Genomic DNA, 18,689 nt, shown 5'->3' with positions numbered 1-18,689 from the left:
GGACATGAAAAATTTGGCGACGTTTCTTATAATTATACTAGATAATCTTATAATTGTATAGGAAAGTAAATTAAAAATCATTAGACAAGGGTATTTTTGGATATTCATTTAACAATTTTACCAAGTCAATATTATTTTAAAGTCTTGTTACTAAAACTATCAAATCAAGGGAGGTAGGTGTAATTTTTCAAATCTCAAAGGATCTTAGTGAAATTGTCAGAAATCTCAGGGGAGCTCATTAAAATTATCCCAAATTAAAAGCCAAAACAAAGCAGTTGTGTACAAACAAATACAATACGCCAACTGCATAAAATCAAACCTTTTCTAAATAGATATCTGTATATTAGCATGGTAAGTTGGTCCAACTCCAACTCTAACAAGTACTCATATGATGTTTCTCCCCATTCCTCAAAAAAAAAAAAAAAAAGAAGAGAGAGAGAGACATATATATATATATACTTGTATCTCTATTCCTAGTAGCCAGCCCATCATAATTCATATGACACTCGAGCCCTATGGCCTATTCCATTTTGGTGTAGTGAATGAAAAGATGAATATTTCGGCCGCAGCCGGGGAGTAGGTTTCACTTGGCCACGTCTGTTGATCTCTTTATTTCCTGTGTTTGGTGGGGTTGAGGGGCTACTGGTGCAGACATGGTGACTGCCACTGTCTAGGGAAATCTTGATGATTTTATGAGCCCCCGATTCTTGAAGGCAAGAAAACATTGGAATCTTAGCAAAAGAACAAATCACAAAATTATGCAAAGCCCTCCTCTCGTTCCCATGTCGCGTCGTCTATCTATGATAACTTGGGAGAACGTACAAAGGAAACATGAAAAGTAGATCAAGATTTTAGCTAAGGTAACATGTTTACGGAGCTGACCCGAGAGACAAACCAATGCGATTGAAATTCGGTACGATTCAATTCGATTATTGTATTTTTTATACTACTTGACGGAGAATTATGTTACATTATTGTATTTGAAATAAAAGTGATGGAAGTGTATAAAATATTTAACACTTATTCAATACAATATTATGATGTATTTATACATCAAAATTTTGAACATGTACAATGATGAAATGAAATCACGCAAAATACAATTGAGTTCTTGTCCGAGCTCACCGCAATGATCTTTTCCTCTTATTTTTTTCCCCTTTTCTTTTTGGGTTTCTGTCATGGTTTTTAATAGTAGAGAGGGACCCAATTTTTTATTCAAAAACAGCTTTTGGCAGCCACAAGATCTAATGTGAAGTCGTGACCTTTAATATATAAGGAAGGCTTGGTGTTTGAACGCCATCCATTCATCTGCATATATCGGATATGTTTCTCTGCCCATAATACCAAGAAATAGTACTGTATGTATTCAATCTTTGAGGCTGTATTTTCTTCTTGTAAACTATGTTTGATCAGGCAAGAAAATGGATGACACGATTTCCTAAATAAATATACATGTGTGTGTACAGTGAATTGGGGGAAGGTAATTGTCTCTAATACGTATTCCTTTTGGCGTTCACTGTTGAGACTCATCTTAATACTGGAGTTAATAGACTAGTGTTTTAATTACATCTATGGCTGCCATGTGATTGCAATATCTATTGGACCAGAATCTTTTTTTTTTTTTTTTTGGAAGTAAGTGGATCGTAACCTAATCCTTTGTTAATCAAAGGCTCCCAATTTAGGTAAGTTAACAATCAATATGGATGAAGCAAATATAGACATCGAAAACTGTAGTATTTATTAGTTGGTTATATCGAAGACAACAGCTTGAAATTTCCTTCTACACAATAAAGGAAATATATTATTTAGTCCTAGTTTTTTATCATCATTATTTGGAAACTAATAGTGCTTACTTTCAATTTTTTTTTTTTTTTTGTATTAGTGGATGTACGAATTGAATAAACTTAAGCTAGAAGTTTAAACTAATTAAGTCAGATTGCGCAAGTGATGGAAAAGTTTTTTTTTTTAAAAAAAAGCAATAGGAAATTAAATCAAGAATGGATGAACAATTCAATCTGTTGAAGTTGTTGTGGTCCAGAGAGTAGGCAAGATAATTGGGAGGTCGATGAGTGGAGAGCTGACTTCTTTTAAGGTTTCTGAATCTGACTGGGTATTTTGTTCGTGGATGTTGCTAGCTAGCTAGCTGCAATTGTCAACTTTTAATTGCTCATATGGATTATTGCAGCAATGCAATAATTACTTTTACTGCCCTAAACACCAGAATATATATATATATAACACAGAAAACCCACATCATCTACAGTTCCAATTCCCACAGAGTCGATCACTAACAAAAGAAAAAATCTACTGCAACTTGTTATTAAGGAGTTGAAAAGCACTGAGAAGACATATGAATGTATGGAAATACAATAGAGTACAGCTAAATGCTAGCTTGTACCGCTAGTGCCCAGTTCCTGTGAGCGTGTGCCGTTTTTATTGGAAAGCTATTGCTACCTCAAACCTCCGAAGAAAAACCTCAGAACCCTAAACAAAATGTACCAATCCAACCGCGACTTCCCCACGCTTTCAATATTTCACCTTTTTGAAGTTTTTTTGTCACATATCCGATCATGTCTTTGCCCTTATATATCAAACTTGATCATCCCACCCCTAACCCAAATAGTCCTTCACCATGCCCCCCCATCCCACAAGTATACACGCACTCACACACTAATAGACTACATCTACACCTACACATATATATATATATTCTAATTATGGCTGACCATCCACATCTTTCCAACGTGCCCCCATTAGCCCAAGACAAACTTATCCGGCCTACCCAAGAAAAACCCTTCAACCCCATTTACTCCTCCTCCTCTACTCTTCCCCCCCCTCCTCCACCACCTCCAGCTCCACCACCAACCGCTACTCCTATAATTCTACAACACGGCCCAAAATCGCCACATTTCTTATCGATCAAGAAAAATGAAGCTACGCGATCTATAGCGAATGTTAGGCTTCAAGCACCGAGTACAAAGACAACAATGAGTTCTACATCTTCCAGTGGCTCGCCGAGCCGTCCCTCAGGTGGAAAGCACCCAATGTACCGTGGAATAAGGAGCCGGAGCGGCAAATGGGTATCGGAGATTCGCGAACCACGTAAAACTACACGTATTTGGCTAGGGACTTACCCTACACCGGAGATGGCGGCCGCGGCCTATGACGTGGCTGCAATTGCCTTGAAAGGTAGTGATATTGTACTAAACTTTCCTGATCGTGTTAGTTCCTACCCAGCCCCAGCCTCACCTTCTCCGTCTGATATACGCAGCGCGGCTGCGGGTGCTGCTGAGATGATGAAGGAGAAAACTGCAGGTCGTGGAGATGATGGTGATGATGATGGAAAGTTTCCTCATGATCAAAACCAGCCTGGATCAAGTGATCATCAAGAATTAGCATTTGATCAAGATAGAGGCTTGGCTGGAGAAGATGAATTCATTGACGTAGAGGCACTGATTGATATGCCTAATTTGCTTGTGGACATGGCCGAGGGAATGCTAGTGAGCCCACCAAGAATACACTCTCCGCCATCTAGCGATTCGCCTGAACATTCTGATGTTGATAGCCTATGGAGCTATTTTTGAATAATCTGATCAAGCTTTCCAAAAACTTTTCTATTTGGTAGTGATAATCTAGGATTGAAGAAAACTACACCACGGGTGATTGTGAAAATGAACGTGATATATAGCTTCTAGTAATGCGTATAACAATCCGGGTAGTAAAAGACTCTTGCTTTTCTGTTATTCACATCATCAGGATGCATGATGTTTTTTAGTGGAAATTAATAAGGTTTGATCAAACAGCAGCAAACGTTTGATCCTAAAGCCGAAAAACAAAAAGTGCAGAATGGGTTTTGAGAGTGAAAATGAAGTTATTAGTCATTTTTATACATTTGTGTTTAATAGTACAGTTGAATTCAATTGAATCAGCTGACTCTTTTCCTTTTTTTTTTTTGTTTTTTGGGCCCTCTTTTTCTTCTCTGAATCTCTGATACAGTTTCAGACACATTAACGTGTTGTGCAGCTTGGTTTCTTAATTGAAAGATAATACACATGTCCTGTAACACACGCCTGCAGTACAAGCAGTGTATGTGCAGGAACTCTCTCAGTCTGATCGTGTCCTGACTTCTCTGCATCAACCAACCAGACTGTAGTATAGTAAATTCTGTGGTCTAAGGGCCAGGATTCACTTTTTCCCTTTCCTTTCTCTTTACCCTTCTAGTTCCTTTTATGTAAGATCATAGTACCACGAATTTTAAGCAAGCTGAGAAACTGGCCAGGACCACCTTGTTTTGATCCTTTTCTTTTGCACTCCTTCTCAGATGTATACTAATTAGAAAATGATGTCATGTTGTGATCGAGCATCAGTCTTCAGTAGATCAGCAGCATATTTTCTTGCCAAACCGTTGGTTAAAGCATTATAAAATTTGAGATGTGCAAGTAAAGAAAATATGACCATTTTTATGTAAGATATTGGAGTGAAGGAAAATGTCACCACCATGAAAAGGATATAATACTATTCACCTACTCTGGCAGCAGACATATTGGCCAAACCGCTTGATATGATCTAGTGATCTTTTAGCAGAAGTATGGGATATAGACGTTAGAACCAAGCGTCATGTTTTTGTAGAACATTTTTTGATGGGGATAGAATGCTTACATCCGACTCAGGTGGTGGGTTGGTCCGTACTTCAACTGTTGAAGGGGGTCGTGAGAGACAATAAGGAGCACAAAATCCCCACTAATGGTCGCTTTGCCTACCTAGAGTTGTTTTCGCCTTTTTGGTTATTGTGCATGTTTCACACAATTTTATCCAAAATTACTTGCAAAATCTTACCTCCCACACCTTCGATTCGATTGGCCTTTCCCCCTTTTTGTTGGTTCATCGATGCAGACTCTACTTTGACAAATTCAATGGATACTGAAACTGATTATTTCACTATTGATTGAAACCAAATTCGGAAAGGAAACAAAAATGATTGGTAAATTTCTAGACAGTTAAAGCTTCAACCTTTTAGATGATCGATATGGAGTTTTGTGGTATGCAGAAGAACACTTGCAGTGCATTAGGAACGTTTTGAGATTTTATCACGTGGAGGTAACCAAATTTTGATTTTTGATAAGCCAAACCAAATTTTGGCATCAATGCAATAAATTGATGGAGACAATTGCAACTACGACATTGCAAAAAAGCAGCCAAAACAGTGGAAGATATATAGGGAGTGCGGGCGATACGGTGCAAAATACAAATGCTTGCGCAGCCAACGTGTTTGGAAGTTTGAAGCCTCCAATTCATCTGGTCATCAGTTTGTTTTGGAGGCAAATAAGAAGATGCTTAAGGCCATAACTGGTTTGGGTTCTTTTTTCTGGTTATATTTTGAGCATTTGTAAAATCAGACAGCAGTATTTTGAAACTAATTAAACTATGATGATGTTTATTTTCAAACACCTTTTTTTTAAAAATATTTTTAGTCACCTTTCTATCTCGCATATAACGCATCACAAAAAGTGGTACAATAATCTAACTCGTGTTCAAACACACTCGATAATATTATCGTTTTTTTTTTCCCAGGGACGAATAGGCATTATTGTTCTTGCTAACAGAGAAGACTTTTTGATGTACTAAATTCAAGTGGCTTTGACTCTGTTGTTGCAAACACCGCATATGTTTAGTGTCCTAACGCCAATTATTTTAAGAACATATTCCTAAATTCGGTATAGAATTAAATTCAACTACCGTTGAACAAATTTCCCCTTCCCTAGCTAGCTGATCTATATGAAGAACAAAAGCTAGGGATCGAATAAAATCGTTGACAGTTAGTTAGGTATTCGGTGGTTCCTAATTTTTAATAGCTGAAATAATGGTCAATAAAGCAAGTAATCAAAAACATACTGCTGGTTACAAATTGAATTTCTAAGAGCGCAGTAGACAAAAGGAATCTAGCATTTGAAATAAATTTGACATGGCTGAAATTATTAGTTGGGAAGATAAAACTCCATTATTAACTTTAGGTTTTTTTTTTTTTTTTCCATCTTCTTAATCACTGGATGGTAATAAACATGTTCTGCTGCAATATACTAATAACTTTACAGAAAAATATAACAACATGTTATAAATATTAATGCCTTCTGCATTTTGTGCTTGTCTCAATATGGATTTCAGAAAGTTAAAGAAGTTAACAAGCAACACAAGCCGCAGCTCCCTTTCTTCAGTTTTTTCCCTTCATGTTATAGAACCGTTTACATGCAGCCATGAACTTTTAGATGGGTACGCAAGAGATTTTGAGAAAAGTTCGCAACTGGAAGAACTTAAATGTCTTCCATCAAAAAAAAAGAAAAAAAAAGTAGATCATTGGTGTGTCCAGTAATTTATCAATATTTACATCTATTTAATTTGCTACTTAATTATGCTTTTGGAAGGACATTTTTCCTTTCTCTTTTTTTTTTTCTTTTCTCAGCTGAAATATATATATATATATCATTGAAATTAATTGGAAATTAGTTGAGCTATGTTTCGCCATCATCTTCAACTATATATGTGAACCATATAAAATGCATGCCTAGGCTAAAACAAGAGCGCTCGTTAAATAAAGCAAACATCCTTTTTATTTCAGTGGAAAAGAAGATCTGATTTGAAGAAATGGCACATGAAAAAGTAGCCGTAAATCGATCGACGGTCGACCCCAAAAAGTCATTTTCATTTTCTTAACACTTGTTTCCAGTCAAACGGGACATCAATGTTAAAAATCAAGTTCTTTTAGTCAAGATGGAAACGTTTTGATTCGTGAAATCGAAAAAACAAAGGGTGTCTGCCCTCTGGTGGGGCTTTGTCTGATACAGAATCTCATAGTAGCAATCGAAGCCGAAATCTTCTTCTCTTTGAATGATTAAAGCTAGTTTGACCATCAAAATCCACATCATTGGCCGACATAACCCTCCTTAATTTGCACTCCTCTTCTCCCTTAACAACATAGATTATCGGTTTCTCCTTCACATTACTTCTGGGGTGATTTCTTCCTTTGTGTCCAAAATACTGTAAATTACGTGTATTTATTGTGTGGGGCATCTTGTTTTAGTGTAAACATAGTACGTATGCTTTTACGCACTGGTCGTAGACATCGTGCTGCTTTTGGCCTCCAAACCCAGCCATGATAGCAACAGGTTTCTAAGATTAAAGAGTACTTCCTTGGCTCATCCAATTGCTTTTAATGTATATTTCTTTCTTTTTTTCTCTGAGAAAAAGATGGTCGTGAAAAGATTTTTCCAAAGCTTCAAAAGAAAGAAAGTACTATATTGAATTTTTAGTGAGGCTATTCAATGAAAACTATGATGCATGAAGGAAAGAATCTTAAATAATGCTCGAACATGAAAACCCATGTAAGATTCCCACTCCTAATAAAAAACGCGTAAGCAAACCAATATGACACATACAGGCACAGAAAGTTAGTTTTTGGGAACAAGAATATTTGAGATATTTTTACTGTATGGAAAAATTATCACAGTTGTATTATTCGCTCTAAAACTTGTGCACTTAAAATATATACTACTAATATAATATGCCACTCTAGGGTCTGATATTTATATAAGGATTAATTTTCTCTACACTGACAGTGTATACACTTTCACCATTAGATGCATGACACATGTATAATCCGAATTTGAATGTTAAACTCAAATTTTGCATGTGTGTCGTATATCTAACTGTGATAATATATATACCGTCAGTATATATAAAATTTACTCTTTATATAAACCGTATCTAAATCAAATTCTTAGCCTTAAGATTAAGAAAACATAAGCCAGCTAATGATATCTATCTTTGAAGATTATTATATGCCCGTAGGGCATTTGTGTTGCAAGACATGAGACAAAAGTTCTTGAATTATAAATTAATGCCTCGAATCTGGATCCCAGAAAAGGAAAAAAGACTGTACAAATCCAATGAGTATATTAATTTCTCTTTACAAGACATATTCCAATTTGGGAAGCTGACGGCATTAATTTATATAAGCTGAACTACCCAGTTGACGAAAAAAATTAATCCATATAGGTTTGAAAGGTAATGAGGACGTAATATTAGTATTTAAAATTCGTAGCTTAGGGCCATATACAGGTAGTCGAATAGATAGATGCATTTAACTTGGGTGGTTTAGCACTCAAATTACAGAAGATTTGTCAAGGCACGGCGCCGAGGGTCCAAGCATCCAATGCGGTTGACACTTGCAATAAAATAAGATATGCTACTGCTTTGTTTGGTCTTTATAATATTAGAAATTGTCACTATTCCCTTTTTTTCATATAGTTGTCAATCATATGGGCTTATTCTTTAAAAAACAGGAGGCTTTTTTGGCACAACACAATAGTACTCTTATGATGGTCGACCAAAGATGTCTCCCAAGTTAGCCAAATCATTATGTTCTTATGGTTTGGTGGCTATAATTGTTATCCCTTTTACTTTAATTTTACCTTTTTGGAGTGTTCGTCATTTCCACAAGTCATTCTTTTGAATTAGTTTTCTGAAATGCATTGAAACATTGCTATTTTGGGGGGTTGGGGGGAGCAACTCCTAGCTGTACTCGTGGTTGATGAGGATTTGGACTTTCAAGAAGAATATGTGGAATCATGGATGCTGTATTTCTTACTTTTCTATGCTCTTTTACTTTATTCTCAAGTAAAAGAAAATGGCGAAAAACAAATGGATGATCATCCTAATGGTTCCTTTTTTTTTTTTTTTTTTTTGGGGGGTTCTCATGCACTAGTTAATTAAGTTGACTGCCACTTGCGAATGAATCACCATGGTATTTAGCTGAATTCGACTCCACGAAAATTGAAGTCAATTCGAATTTAAATGTTTGACTTATGAATGCGTCCAACCTCAAATTCACATGGTTCTATTTGACTAATGCCTAAGGGCCTGTTCTCATTTGCTTATAAGTCTTAAGGAGTCATAGTTAAAAAGTAATTATGGATAAAGTTATTTAAAAAGTTAATTTTATATATATTGATGGTATATATATTATTATCGTTGGACGCATAATACATGTGCAAAATTTCGATTTCAAATTCAAATTCAGATTATGTATCATGCATCCATTAGTAAAAATATATACATTATCAGTGTATAAAAAGAAATTAATTGACATGTGAAATTGAAAACCAGAGTCAAAAGCAAAAGCAAACTTAAACAACAAACAATAATTTCATCTCTGTTTCCTATAATAAAAGGGGGGGGGGGGGGGGGGAAGAAGAAGCTAAATATAAAAGTCAAAAGCTAACTTAATAATCACTTATATCAAAAGCAAAAGCGGTAACGACAATCTAAGCTATCAAAAACAGTCTTTAAGCTTAATTATTGACGTGTGAAGTGTAACAGTTTGTAAAATTAAAAGTACCCTTAAAAAGGAGTATTATCACGCGGCCGATTGCCGTTTAGCAACACATGCAGTTCATAACGGAGGTGAGTAATCTGCCAAAAAAAAAAAAAAAAAGCTTTCAGAAACAAAAAAAAAAAAATTTTGCATTTACGAAACATTTTACTTTGGTTCAAAATTCAACTTTTGAAAGGCAAGTATCAAGTCCCCTTTTTAAAATATATATATATATATATATATATATATATATATATATATATCAAACACTGATTCTTGGTGTAATAAGTTGACAAAATTGTGTTTGAGGTTCATCAATCATCATGCAGGTTAGGGGGCAACTAAAGCTTATCTGTGAAACAGCCCTAATACGTAGTTGAATGTTGGGGTTCCAGAGCGAGTAGTAGGCCATCTCCACGCGAGAGCAAACCCATGGAACCGTGTAGGTTGAGACGTCCCCATCGGCCCAAACAGGCTACGATTAATCCGCTTTTATGCAGCCCTTGGGCTTTGTTAACACATTCATGTGAAATACGAAGTGTTCAAAGTTGAATTTGATCTGAAGGCTTTCGTTCAAGGTTCACTCGATAATTCACGTATAGGAGTTCCTTATCTGATACCAGAAAGCCCAAACAAGTATGCATAAAATTCATGCTCTGTGCATCGGAAATTATTGCTTGAATTCAACAGCTACAAGTTGCCGCGGAGTTTCATTTAGTCGTCTTAGTTAGCCTACCAATATAAATTGGCTCAATAGGTAGGTACGGGTCACTTCCTCACAAAAGATAGTATGTTCGGCTCCTATTGTTGATATAATAGTTGTATTGGTAGGTGATCTATAAAAACCCCCCTTTAAACAATCTATGATTTCGGAGGTTATATGACCGGTGATAATGATCGAAATTGAATCAATCCAAATTTTTTTCTACCCCGGAAAAAAAAATCCTTAGTTGGCCCTACAACTAAGAAGATATTATTCTGGCAATAGAGAAGTATTGGGCTGATTTATCCTCCCCATGGTGTAGGACACCAATAGTTTGTGCCCAAAACTCATGGATTCGGTGTATAAAAGGCCCAACTAGTTGAGGAAAACTTTGGACCGTTGCAAAGAGTTGTGTGAGGAAGAACCAAGAAAAAAGAAATATGAAAAACTTTTACTGCAAATATGTAGTAGAATATTTTATGAAACTCATAACACGTTATGTCGTATTATTATTTCTTACAATTGGATATAAAGAGCTCCTAACAATCTATAGATCAATGGCAAATTGTCTTGCTTAAATACAAATTTCGTCCTAGTATTTCCGTATCCCATGATCCCATCCACATTTACTAAGTGAAATATACATGAATTCTCATCACCCAGTGAAATAAGTTGTTACTTTCAGTTCATAGCTTGTTGATTCTGCCGCTTCTTGAAATATCTCTTCCATCCAAAATCAATTTATCGAAGATGTCGATTGGCCCAAAAAAAAATGAAAGGATCAATCAGATTGTAGTCATCAATACACGAGAGTATACACCTGTATTATGATTATGTACAAATTACCGTTTTTTATAGTCTTTTATATTTTAACGCCATCAATACATAGATACGAAAGAAATAATAATGGCATACTCAATCTAGACTAAAGTCATTCTCAAAACAAATGCAATTGTGAATTTGCATATTCATACTATTTCTTTTTATTCAAAACCATATTTCGGTGGTCCTTCGCATAATGGAAAATTAAATGAGATTGCTAAAACAAAGCTAGTCGGCATCAAATACTTCAATTTGTATTTTCTATTATCTTTTTCAAGATAGTTCCATTCACTAGCCTGGTGCTGATAACTTTGGATATACTTTAGTCGACAGACGGGGCAAGGACGGTCATCAGAAGGACCGTCCCTGAATAATTAACGGTCAGGATTTGGTCAAAAAAAATGGTACGGTACAGATCACTTCTTGTATTTCATTTTTAACAACGTGTGTGAGACCCACAAAAATTTGTTCTAAAATTACACGTTGTGCAAATAAAATTACTCTGTGTGCAAACAAAATTACGCGATGTGTAAAATCCTGCCCGTGGTTCACTTTAGTCGGGACGATCAGAATAACCAAAAGTTCATAGGCGTTCAAGTAATAAATTTTCCGGACTAGAATACAATTTGAGCCTAAGTTCGAGGGTTCATACGTAATATTTCTTTCCTGGATGATTCGTCCACTATCTAAGCAACCGTCACCTTGACTAAAAGGCCACATTTTTCACGTGTTTCTTCTGCGAGCCAAAAATAAAAATAAAATTCTTTTCTGGGTGGGGCAGAAGAAACGGAACTTTAATTTGAAACTTTTACTGCAGGTTACGTCATCCTGAAAGCCAAACAATTCGTCAGTCTTCTCAAACAGTCTAATGATGTCATAGGAATCCAGTTGTCGCTTGTCAGCATCACCACTAATTCACATTCGTCAAGGACCTTCGTTTTGGCTTACTTTTTCATTCTCGTTTGTGTGAGAACTTGAAATATGTGTAATTTTCTACAAATATTTATTATGTTCTAAAACATATAGTCTCATAAATAAATAGTTAAGAGTAAAACTTTTAAGCGAACTAAAACAATTCCCTTCAAAATCATAGAAAATAAATTGTGATTTAGCTTTTCCAAATTGGATTAAGCCAAATGATGAACAAAAAGAAATCTGGACTACACATTTGAGTCGTCGCATCTATATAAAAGATTATTATGTTAAAAATGAGGTACGTCCACTGATTCACCAAAAGAAACAAGTAATATACACGTCTTTTGAATTAAATACCTTATAAAATGTTAAATCCTTCCCAAATTAGTGTCTATTTTTGTGTTAGTATAATATTTATTTAAGACTAATAAATTTGAATACATGCCATACTTGTAAAACAAAAATCAAATTTGTTACACACATCAAAAGGAAGTGGTACTTTGTTTGCAATTAAATTTTGACATATAAAATAGAAATTTTTTTAAAGTGTAAATAAAAAATTTAAATTCGAGAATTTTTACTTAACTTATCTCTCCTTCCAATAACTCTTGACTAACAGCCCAAAGAGGGTTTAATCCCTTTTGGCCACTGAGCTTTGGCTCAGTGAGTTTAGCCGACCTTAAGCTTGCAAACTTTTTCTATAGTAAAATTAACTGTACCAAATTCGTCTAAGTCCTCATGCCACATATGCATAACTTTTTCGCCGCGGCGGGGGTTGGGGGGGGGGGGCAGCAAAAGAAAGGGAGCTTTCATCAAAAACTTTTGCTGCTGCCTGCACTTTCGCCGCTGCCAACTGGTTACGTCATCTGAAAAGCCAAACACTACGCCATTAATGAAGAATTTCATTTTTTTTAAGAGATGAAACTTATATGGTCTAATAATAGTATCCAATTGTCATTAGCACTTCATGTTTGTTAAGGAACTTGGTTTCCGCTTACTTTATCATTCTCATTTGTATAAGAACTTGAAATATGTACTTCTCTACAGGTATTATATTTTAGAAATAGAACAAATTCATTCAAAATCATACAACATAATTTTCAATTTAAGGCAAATAATGAAAAAAAGAAAAGGCTGGACAACATTTGAGACGCAAATAATGGAAAAAGGAGTAATATACAAGTTGTTTGAACTGAATATATCGTGTCACACATTAAATGCTCCCATCTCCCTCCAAAACAGTGTCTGTTTTTTTAGTCAGTGTAAAATTTATTAATTTAAATAAATTTGAATGCATGTCATATATGTAAAAACAAAAAAAATGATCAACTTTAGTTTACACATGGAAGGGACGTGACACTTTCTTGGCAATTAAAAATCTAAAATATCAAATAACTTAACGGCTTTAAGCTTGTAATAAAATTATTGATAAAAAAATTGAGCAAACCATTAGTTTATCAAGTCTCGTGCCACAAGCCAGGCATGGGACTCATACCAAAATAATAAGGGTTAATTCCACTTAGACCCCTCAAACTATTCCCTGAATCCCACTTAACTCCCTAAACTTCAAAATGGGACACTTAAGTCCCTAAACAAAAAATACCGTCTCACTTAAGGAAATATTTTGACAGAATCTGAGGTGTCGTCAGTTTTCCTAGAGCGTGCAAACACGCTCTGTTAACCGAGACAAGTGACTGAAAAAGACGAGGACATGAAGGTAAATTCACCTGTAAATACTAGTAGATTGAATGAAGAAACCATTTGCGTTGCTACATCCGTCTGAAAGGGGACGAACAGAACGGGAAGGATAGGAATAGGAAAAGCAAAAACAAAAAACAAAAATCTAGCATTGATCGGGATTCATGGCTGGTGATATGGGAAGGAAGACAGGGCATCGAAAGGCATCTGCAGTGAAGGCAAAAAAAGGGAATGTGAAGATGGAAACTGGTAAGAACCTTCTAAATTTCAATTTAATATTATTAGGTGGTTTGCAATTGCAATATGTTGATGGGTCGGGATTTGTATTGAGATAGAAAAATGATAAATAGACTGATGAAGTTAGGGATTAGTGAAAACTTAGGGTTTGTGAAAATATTTAAATATGTAATGTACTTACTTGAAAATTTTTTATTTAAAAAATGATCTGGAAATTTGTGATGTTGGAACCCCAATGCTCATTCGTTGGAATCCTAATGCTCATCCATTGAAGACATTAGGGTACTGATCGTACAACTGGAGTATTTTTAAATTAATTTTTCTGATTAAAAAATTCTTGCTTTTAATAATAGATTGTGGTAATGGAGCAAATTTCGGTCAACCATTCACTTTGGAAATACACCATCAAGGTGAATTCACAGATCCTCCCAATATACAATACTTAGGAGGGCAGGTGGATTATATAGACGGCTGCAACCCAGACGAGTGGTCCCTGGTAATGTTGGATAAATGTGGGTGGAAACTTGGATACCCAAAAGACTCAGGTTTTTTATGGCACTGTAGAGTATCAGGGATGCCATTGGACACAGGGCTGTTTTATTGCTTATGTGATAGAGATTGCGAGGTAATGGTGAATACATTACCAAATAATAGAGTCGCAGAGGTGTATCTAAGGGTTGTACCTGGAGCAATGAAACAGATGCCTCATACCCAGCAGGCATACAATGAAGCTAAGTCAAATCAACATAGGAAAGATGAAACCACACATGAGGGCAATAGTGACATTATGATATTAGAAGATTGGGGACCTGATGATGAAGTAGCAAAAGATGAAATAACAAAGAAAGAAAAAGCTGCCTTTGGAGAGTCGAGAGTTGACAATAGTAATGAAGTGGAAGGGGAACCAGTGGAGAAACATGACATCAATAAAGTTGATGTGAATGCTGAGAAGGGAAATAACAGTAGCAAAGATAGTGAAGCGCAACCTGCTGGAGGAAGCAAAAATGACAACCCAGGTGATGATCAACCCAAGGAGGCAATGGAAAATAATAATGGTGAAGGTGAAAACATGCCTACTGAAGAAAAACTAGAGGACTCAGACTATGAAATGGCAACAGACGAAGCTGATATCATGGATGAATGCATAAATGTTGGGCAACAATTCGGCTATAACCCCACAGAAAATGAAGCCGAGCCTTCTAACCCAAATGTGAAAACAAGGAAGAAAGTAGGCAGAAAAAAAGAAAAGGCAGTCGAAGACAATGGTTGTGAGGATGCTGATGGGATAAATATTGATGGCATGCAATCAGAATATGAATCAGATGCTTCTGCAGAGTTGAAGAGTGAAAGTGACTCAGATGAAGAATCTGGGCTCCATAGAAATAAGAGGCCTAAGTTTCCAGTTTTCAATGACAAAACTGATATGAAAAGTGCTAAATTTACTGTTGGCCAGCAGTTCACATCAGTGGTTATCTTCAGATTGGCAGTTAGAATACAAGCTATTATGGATGGGAGGGATGTTTACTTCACCAAGAATGACACAAACAGGGTGCGAGTGAAATGTAGAGGCTGTGGGTGGGAGATTGTTGGCTCAAAAATGCAAGGTGAGAGCACTTTTCAAATTAAAACACTGAGTGATGAACATAGTTGTGGTAGAGTATTCCATAACAAGAATATGACCTCAAGACTAGCCAGTAAATTGTTTCTAGATGAGGTGAGAAAGACACCTTCAATGAATGTACATGAGCTACTTACCAAAGTGACTGAAGAGCTCAACGTAGAATTTTCCTTAAAACAAGGATACAGGACACTGCGAAAAGTTAGAGCTGCAATTGAAGGGTCCCATGAGAAACAGTATGAATTGCTAGAAGACTTCTGTGGAGAATTGAGAAAAGCAAATCCAGGGTCTACTGTCTTTGTAGAGTCTGAGGTTGATGATGAAGGAATTTCTAGATTCAAGAGGTTGTATATGTGTCTAGAGCCATTGAAACGGGGATATTTAGCAGGATGTAGATGTTGGATTGGAATGGATGGGTGCTTCTTAAAGGGCCCTTACGGTGGACAGCTTTTGACAGCCGTCGGCATGGATGCGAATAATAAAATGTATCCTTTGGCAATAGCAGTGGTAGGAGTGGAAAATTATGATAACTGGAGTTGGTTTTTGGGATTACTTGTCCAGGACTTGAGAATTTCAAATTCAAAGAATTGGTGCATAATGACTGATAAACAAAAGGTAAGTGAAAACTGAAATTAGCATCCTAGACTTACTAATTAGCTATTAAACCTTGTTGTCATATTGTAACTAACTATCTGCTTTTGACTTGGATTGGTATAGGGATTGGTCCAAGCAGTTAGAGACAAACTCCCGGAGGCTGAACATAGGTGTTGTGCTCAACATTTGTACTCCAACTTCAAACTCAGTCATAGGGGCTTGGCACTAAAAGATAGGTTGTGGAGATGTGCAAGGGCATCATATGTGAACCAGTTCAAACGTGAAATGGAGTTGCTTAGGCAACAATCTGAACTTGCACATCAATGGCTGGCTGACAAAGACCCTAAAACATGGTCAAGATCTCATTTTAGGGTTGGTTTGGACTGTGACATTCTGGTTAACAACATGTGTGAGTCCTTCAATGCTGTGCTATTAAAAGCTAGATCACTGCCCATAATAGGCATGTTGCAGACCATTTACCTGTATTTATTGAGGAGAATGGAGATAAATAGGGAGGCAATGGCTAAACATGAAGGTTAAGTACCTTGTTGTCATCTTTGTTGATGTGTTAATGCAATGATTGTTAGCTGCCCTTATTTATAACTACAATTGAAATTAACAAAATATATTTTGCTGCTGTAGGTCTCCTTTGTCCGAGAATTTTTGAGATACTTGAGAAAGCAAAAAAGGATCAATGCATGTGTATTGCCTCTTATGCGGGGACAAACAGGTACCAAGTATCTTGTCCCTTTGGTGAGCAATTTGTTGTTGATATGGCTGGCAAAACTTGTAGCTGTCGCAAGTGGCAACTGAGAGGAATTCCTTGTGGTCATGCTGTTGCATGCATTAATAGAAGGCATGAGCAACCTGAGCAACATGTATCTCACACATATTTGAAGACTACTTATGTGGCAAGTTATGATCCCGTACTAAATCCTATCAATGGCCCAAATTTGTGGGAGCACATTAATTTACAACCAATGAAGCCTCCAAACTTTGGAAGATCACCTGGTAGACCCAAGAAATTGAGAAAAAAGGGTCCAGGTGAAGAGGCAGGAACTTCTAAATCATGTGTCAATCCAAATAAACCTCACAAAGTGAGCAAGGTTGGCACTAAGATGAGCTGCAGTTTGTGCAAGAAGTATGGCCACAATAAGAGAAGCTGCCCAACTAATAAGAAATCTGCCAATGAAACAGATGCTGCCCAGCAACCTGTTACTACACAAGATGGGATGCCTAGTATGGGACATGGTGCTGCAGGAGATAAACTCCAATCTGGCTTCTCTTCTAACAACAATTCAACTGCTCAACAGCCATCTAAGAGTGGGTTAACTGCTGATGTGGGTATACTGAATACCCAGGAGAGCATATCAAGTATGCCCCAAGATGAGCCATCCAATCAACCAACTGGTGCTGAAGGACAACCACCTATCAAAAAAGCCAGAAAATGCTCATTTTGTCGTAAATATGGCCACAGTAAAAACAATTGCAAATATCGACAGTGGACATTTAGAAACTCGCTTGATATGACAGGAGAACTTGGCTTGAAAGGGGCTACTCACACAGGTGCTGAGCCCTCTAACCCATATACAGAAGGTGCCAATATTGGTGTGACTGCGAAGGAGGCTACTGGTAGTACACATGTAAGTCAAGTGGCCGAATACAATCTTAAATTTACTGCTACTTTGACCAATCACTTTCTTATTCATTTGTTGTTGTTTAATGAATGCAGTTGAACTCCAATGCTGCAGGTATAGTTTATTCCCACAGTCCCGGAGTAGCAATGAAAGCTCCAGAATCATACCTAGATGAGAGATACAGAGAGGACTTATCTGCAAATTTTCACCTTGCACAAGGACTGCCTCCAGCACCATTTACTTGGAGGGGTAATATGTGCATTAACTTATCTATGTTACAGAGGGTTGCAGGCCACCACAAGCATTCAACTGGCATTGACAATGTGCAGCTCCATGGAGATGGGAACCAATATGCTAGTTTAGGGAATTGAAATGCCAAGAACAAATAGAGTTACTTTTGGCGTTAGGGAATTAACAGATTGCTTTTGGTGTTAGGGAATTACTTTTGGAATTTGCTACTGGTGCTTAACGATGAGCAGTTTTTGATAGTACTAACAACAACCTGCTCTATATTTGTAAATGGTGACTATTTTTAGTAGTAACAGCTTACTCTTTTTTATTCGTGTATGGCTAAGCTTGCCTTTTTGTCTATGAAATGCCCTGGTTGGTACCATGTTATAATGAACTTGATAACAGGGGACAATAGGGGACAATTTACAGGAACTATTGTATATAAATGCTGAGACATACTTCAGTTATAAATAGACTTCTAAAAGGATCATTGAAATACATCAATTTTACTTGTTAGGGACACTTAAATCCCAGGTTGGTACAAGGGTACACTTAGGCTCCACTAATAATGCATTACATCCCAAAGTAAAAGCTGATACTGCAATTTACATAACCAGCAAAAACACTCATCCATTGCAGTATTGCAGTATCAACACCAGAACCAACTGATGTACATAGTTCACTACACCAACCTATTCCGAATACCTACAACTACGAAACTTGGATAACCTACTCCTTAATGACCTTTGATCCCAGCATTAGGCAAAAATAATAATTTCCCACATCATAGGGCAGCTTCTTCTCCAACTTCAATTTTCACCTTTTGCCCCAGATTTGAAGAAAAAGAGCCACAGGAGAATGACACCC

The 18,689-nt window shown here is 36.6% G+C and overlaps 1 protein-coding gene across 1 annotated transcript; it reads left to right on the top strand.

The window, feature by feature from the left end:
- The first annotated feature begins 2,764 nt into the window (after window positions 1-2,764).
- LOC113781704 (ethylene-responsive transcription factor ERF026) lies at window positions 2,765-3,584 on the top strand. The gene is made up of 2 exons (XM_027327671.1): window positions 2,765-3,346; window positions 3,380-3,584. Exons 1-2 carry the CDS (start codon window positions 2,988-2,990, stop codon window positions 3,582-3,584), a joined length of 564 nt encoding a protein of 187 aa, XP_027183472.1. The 5' UTR covers window positions 2,765-2,987.
- Window positions 3,585-18,689: the final 15,105 nt, after the last annotated feature.

Source organism: Coffea eugenioides, chromosome 8 (assembly GCF_003713205.1).
Source record: "Coffea eugenioides isolate CCC68of chromosome 8, Ceug_1.0, whole genome shotgun sequence".
Classification (NCBI taxonomy): Eukaryota; Viridiplantae; Streptophyta; class Magnoliopsida; order Gentianales; family Rubiaceae; genus Coffea; species Coffea eugenioides.
The sequence above is the reverse complement of the archived record's forward strand: the minus strand, read 5'-3'. Positions and strand labels throughout refer to the sequence as shown.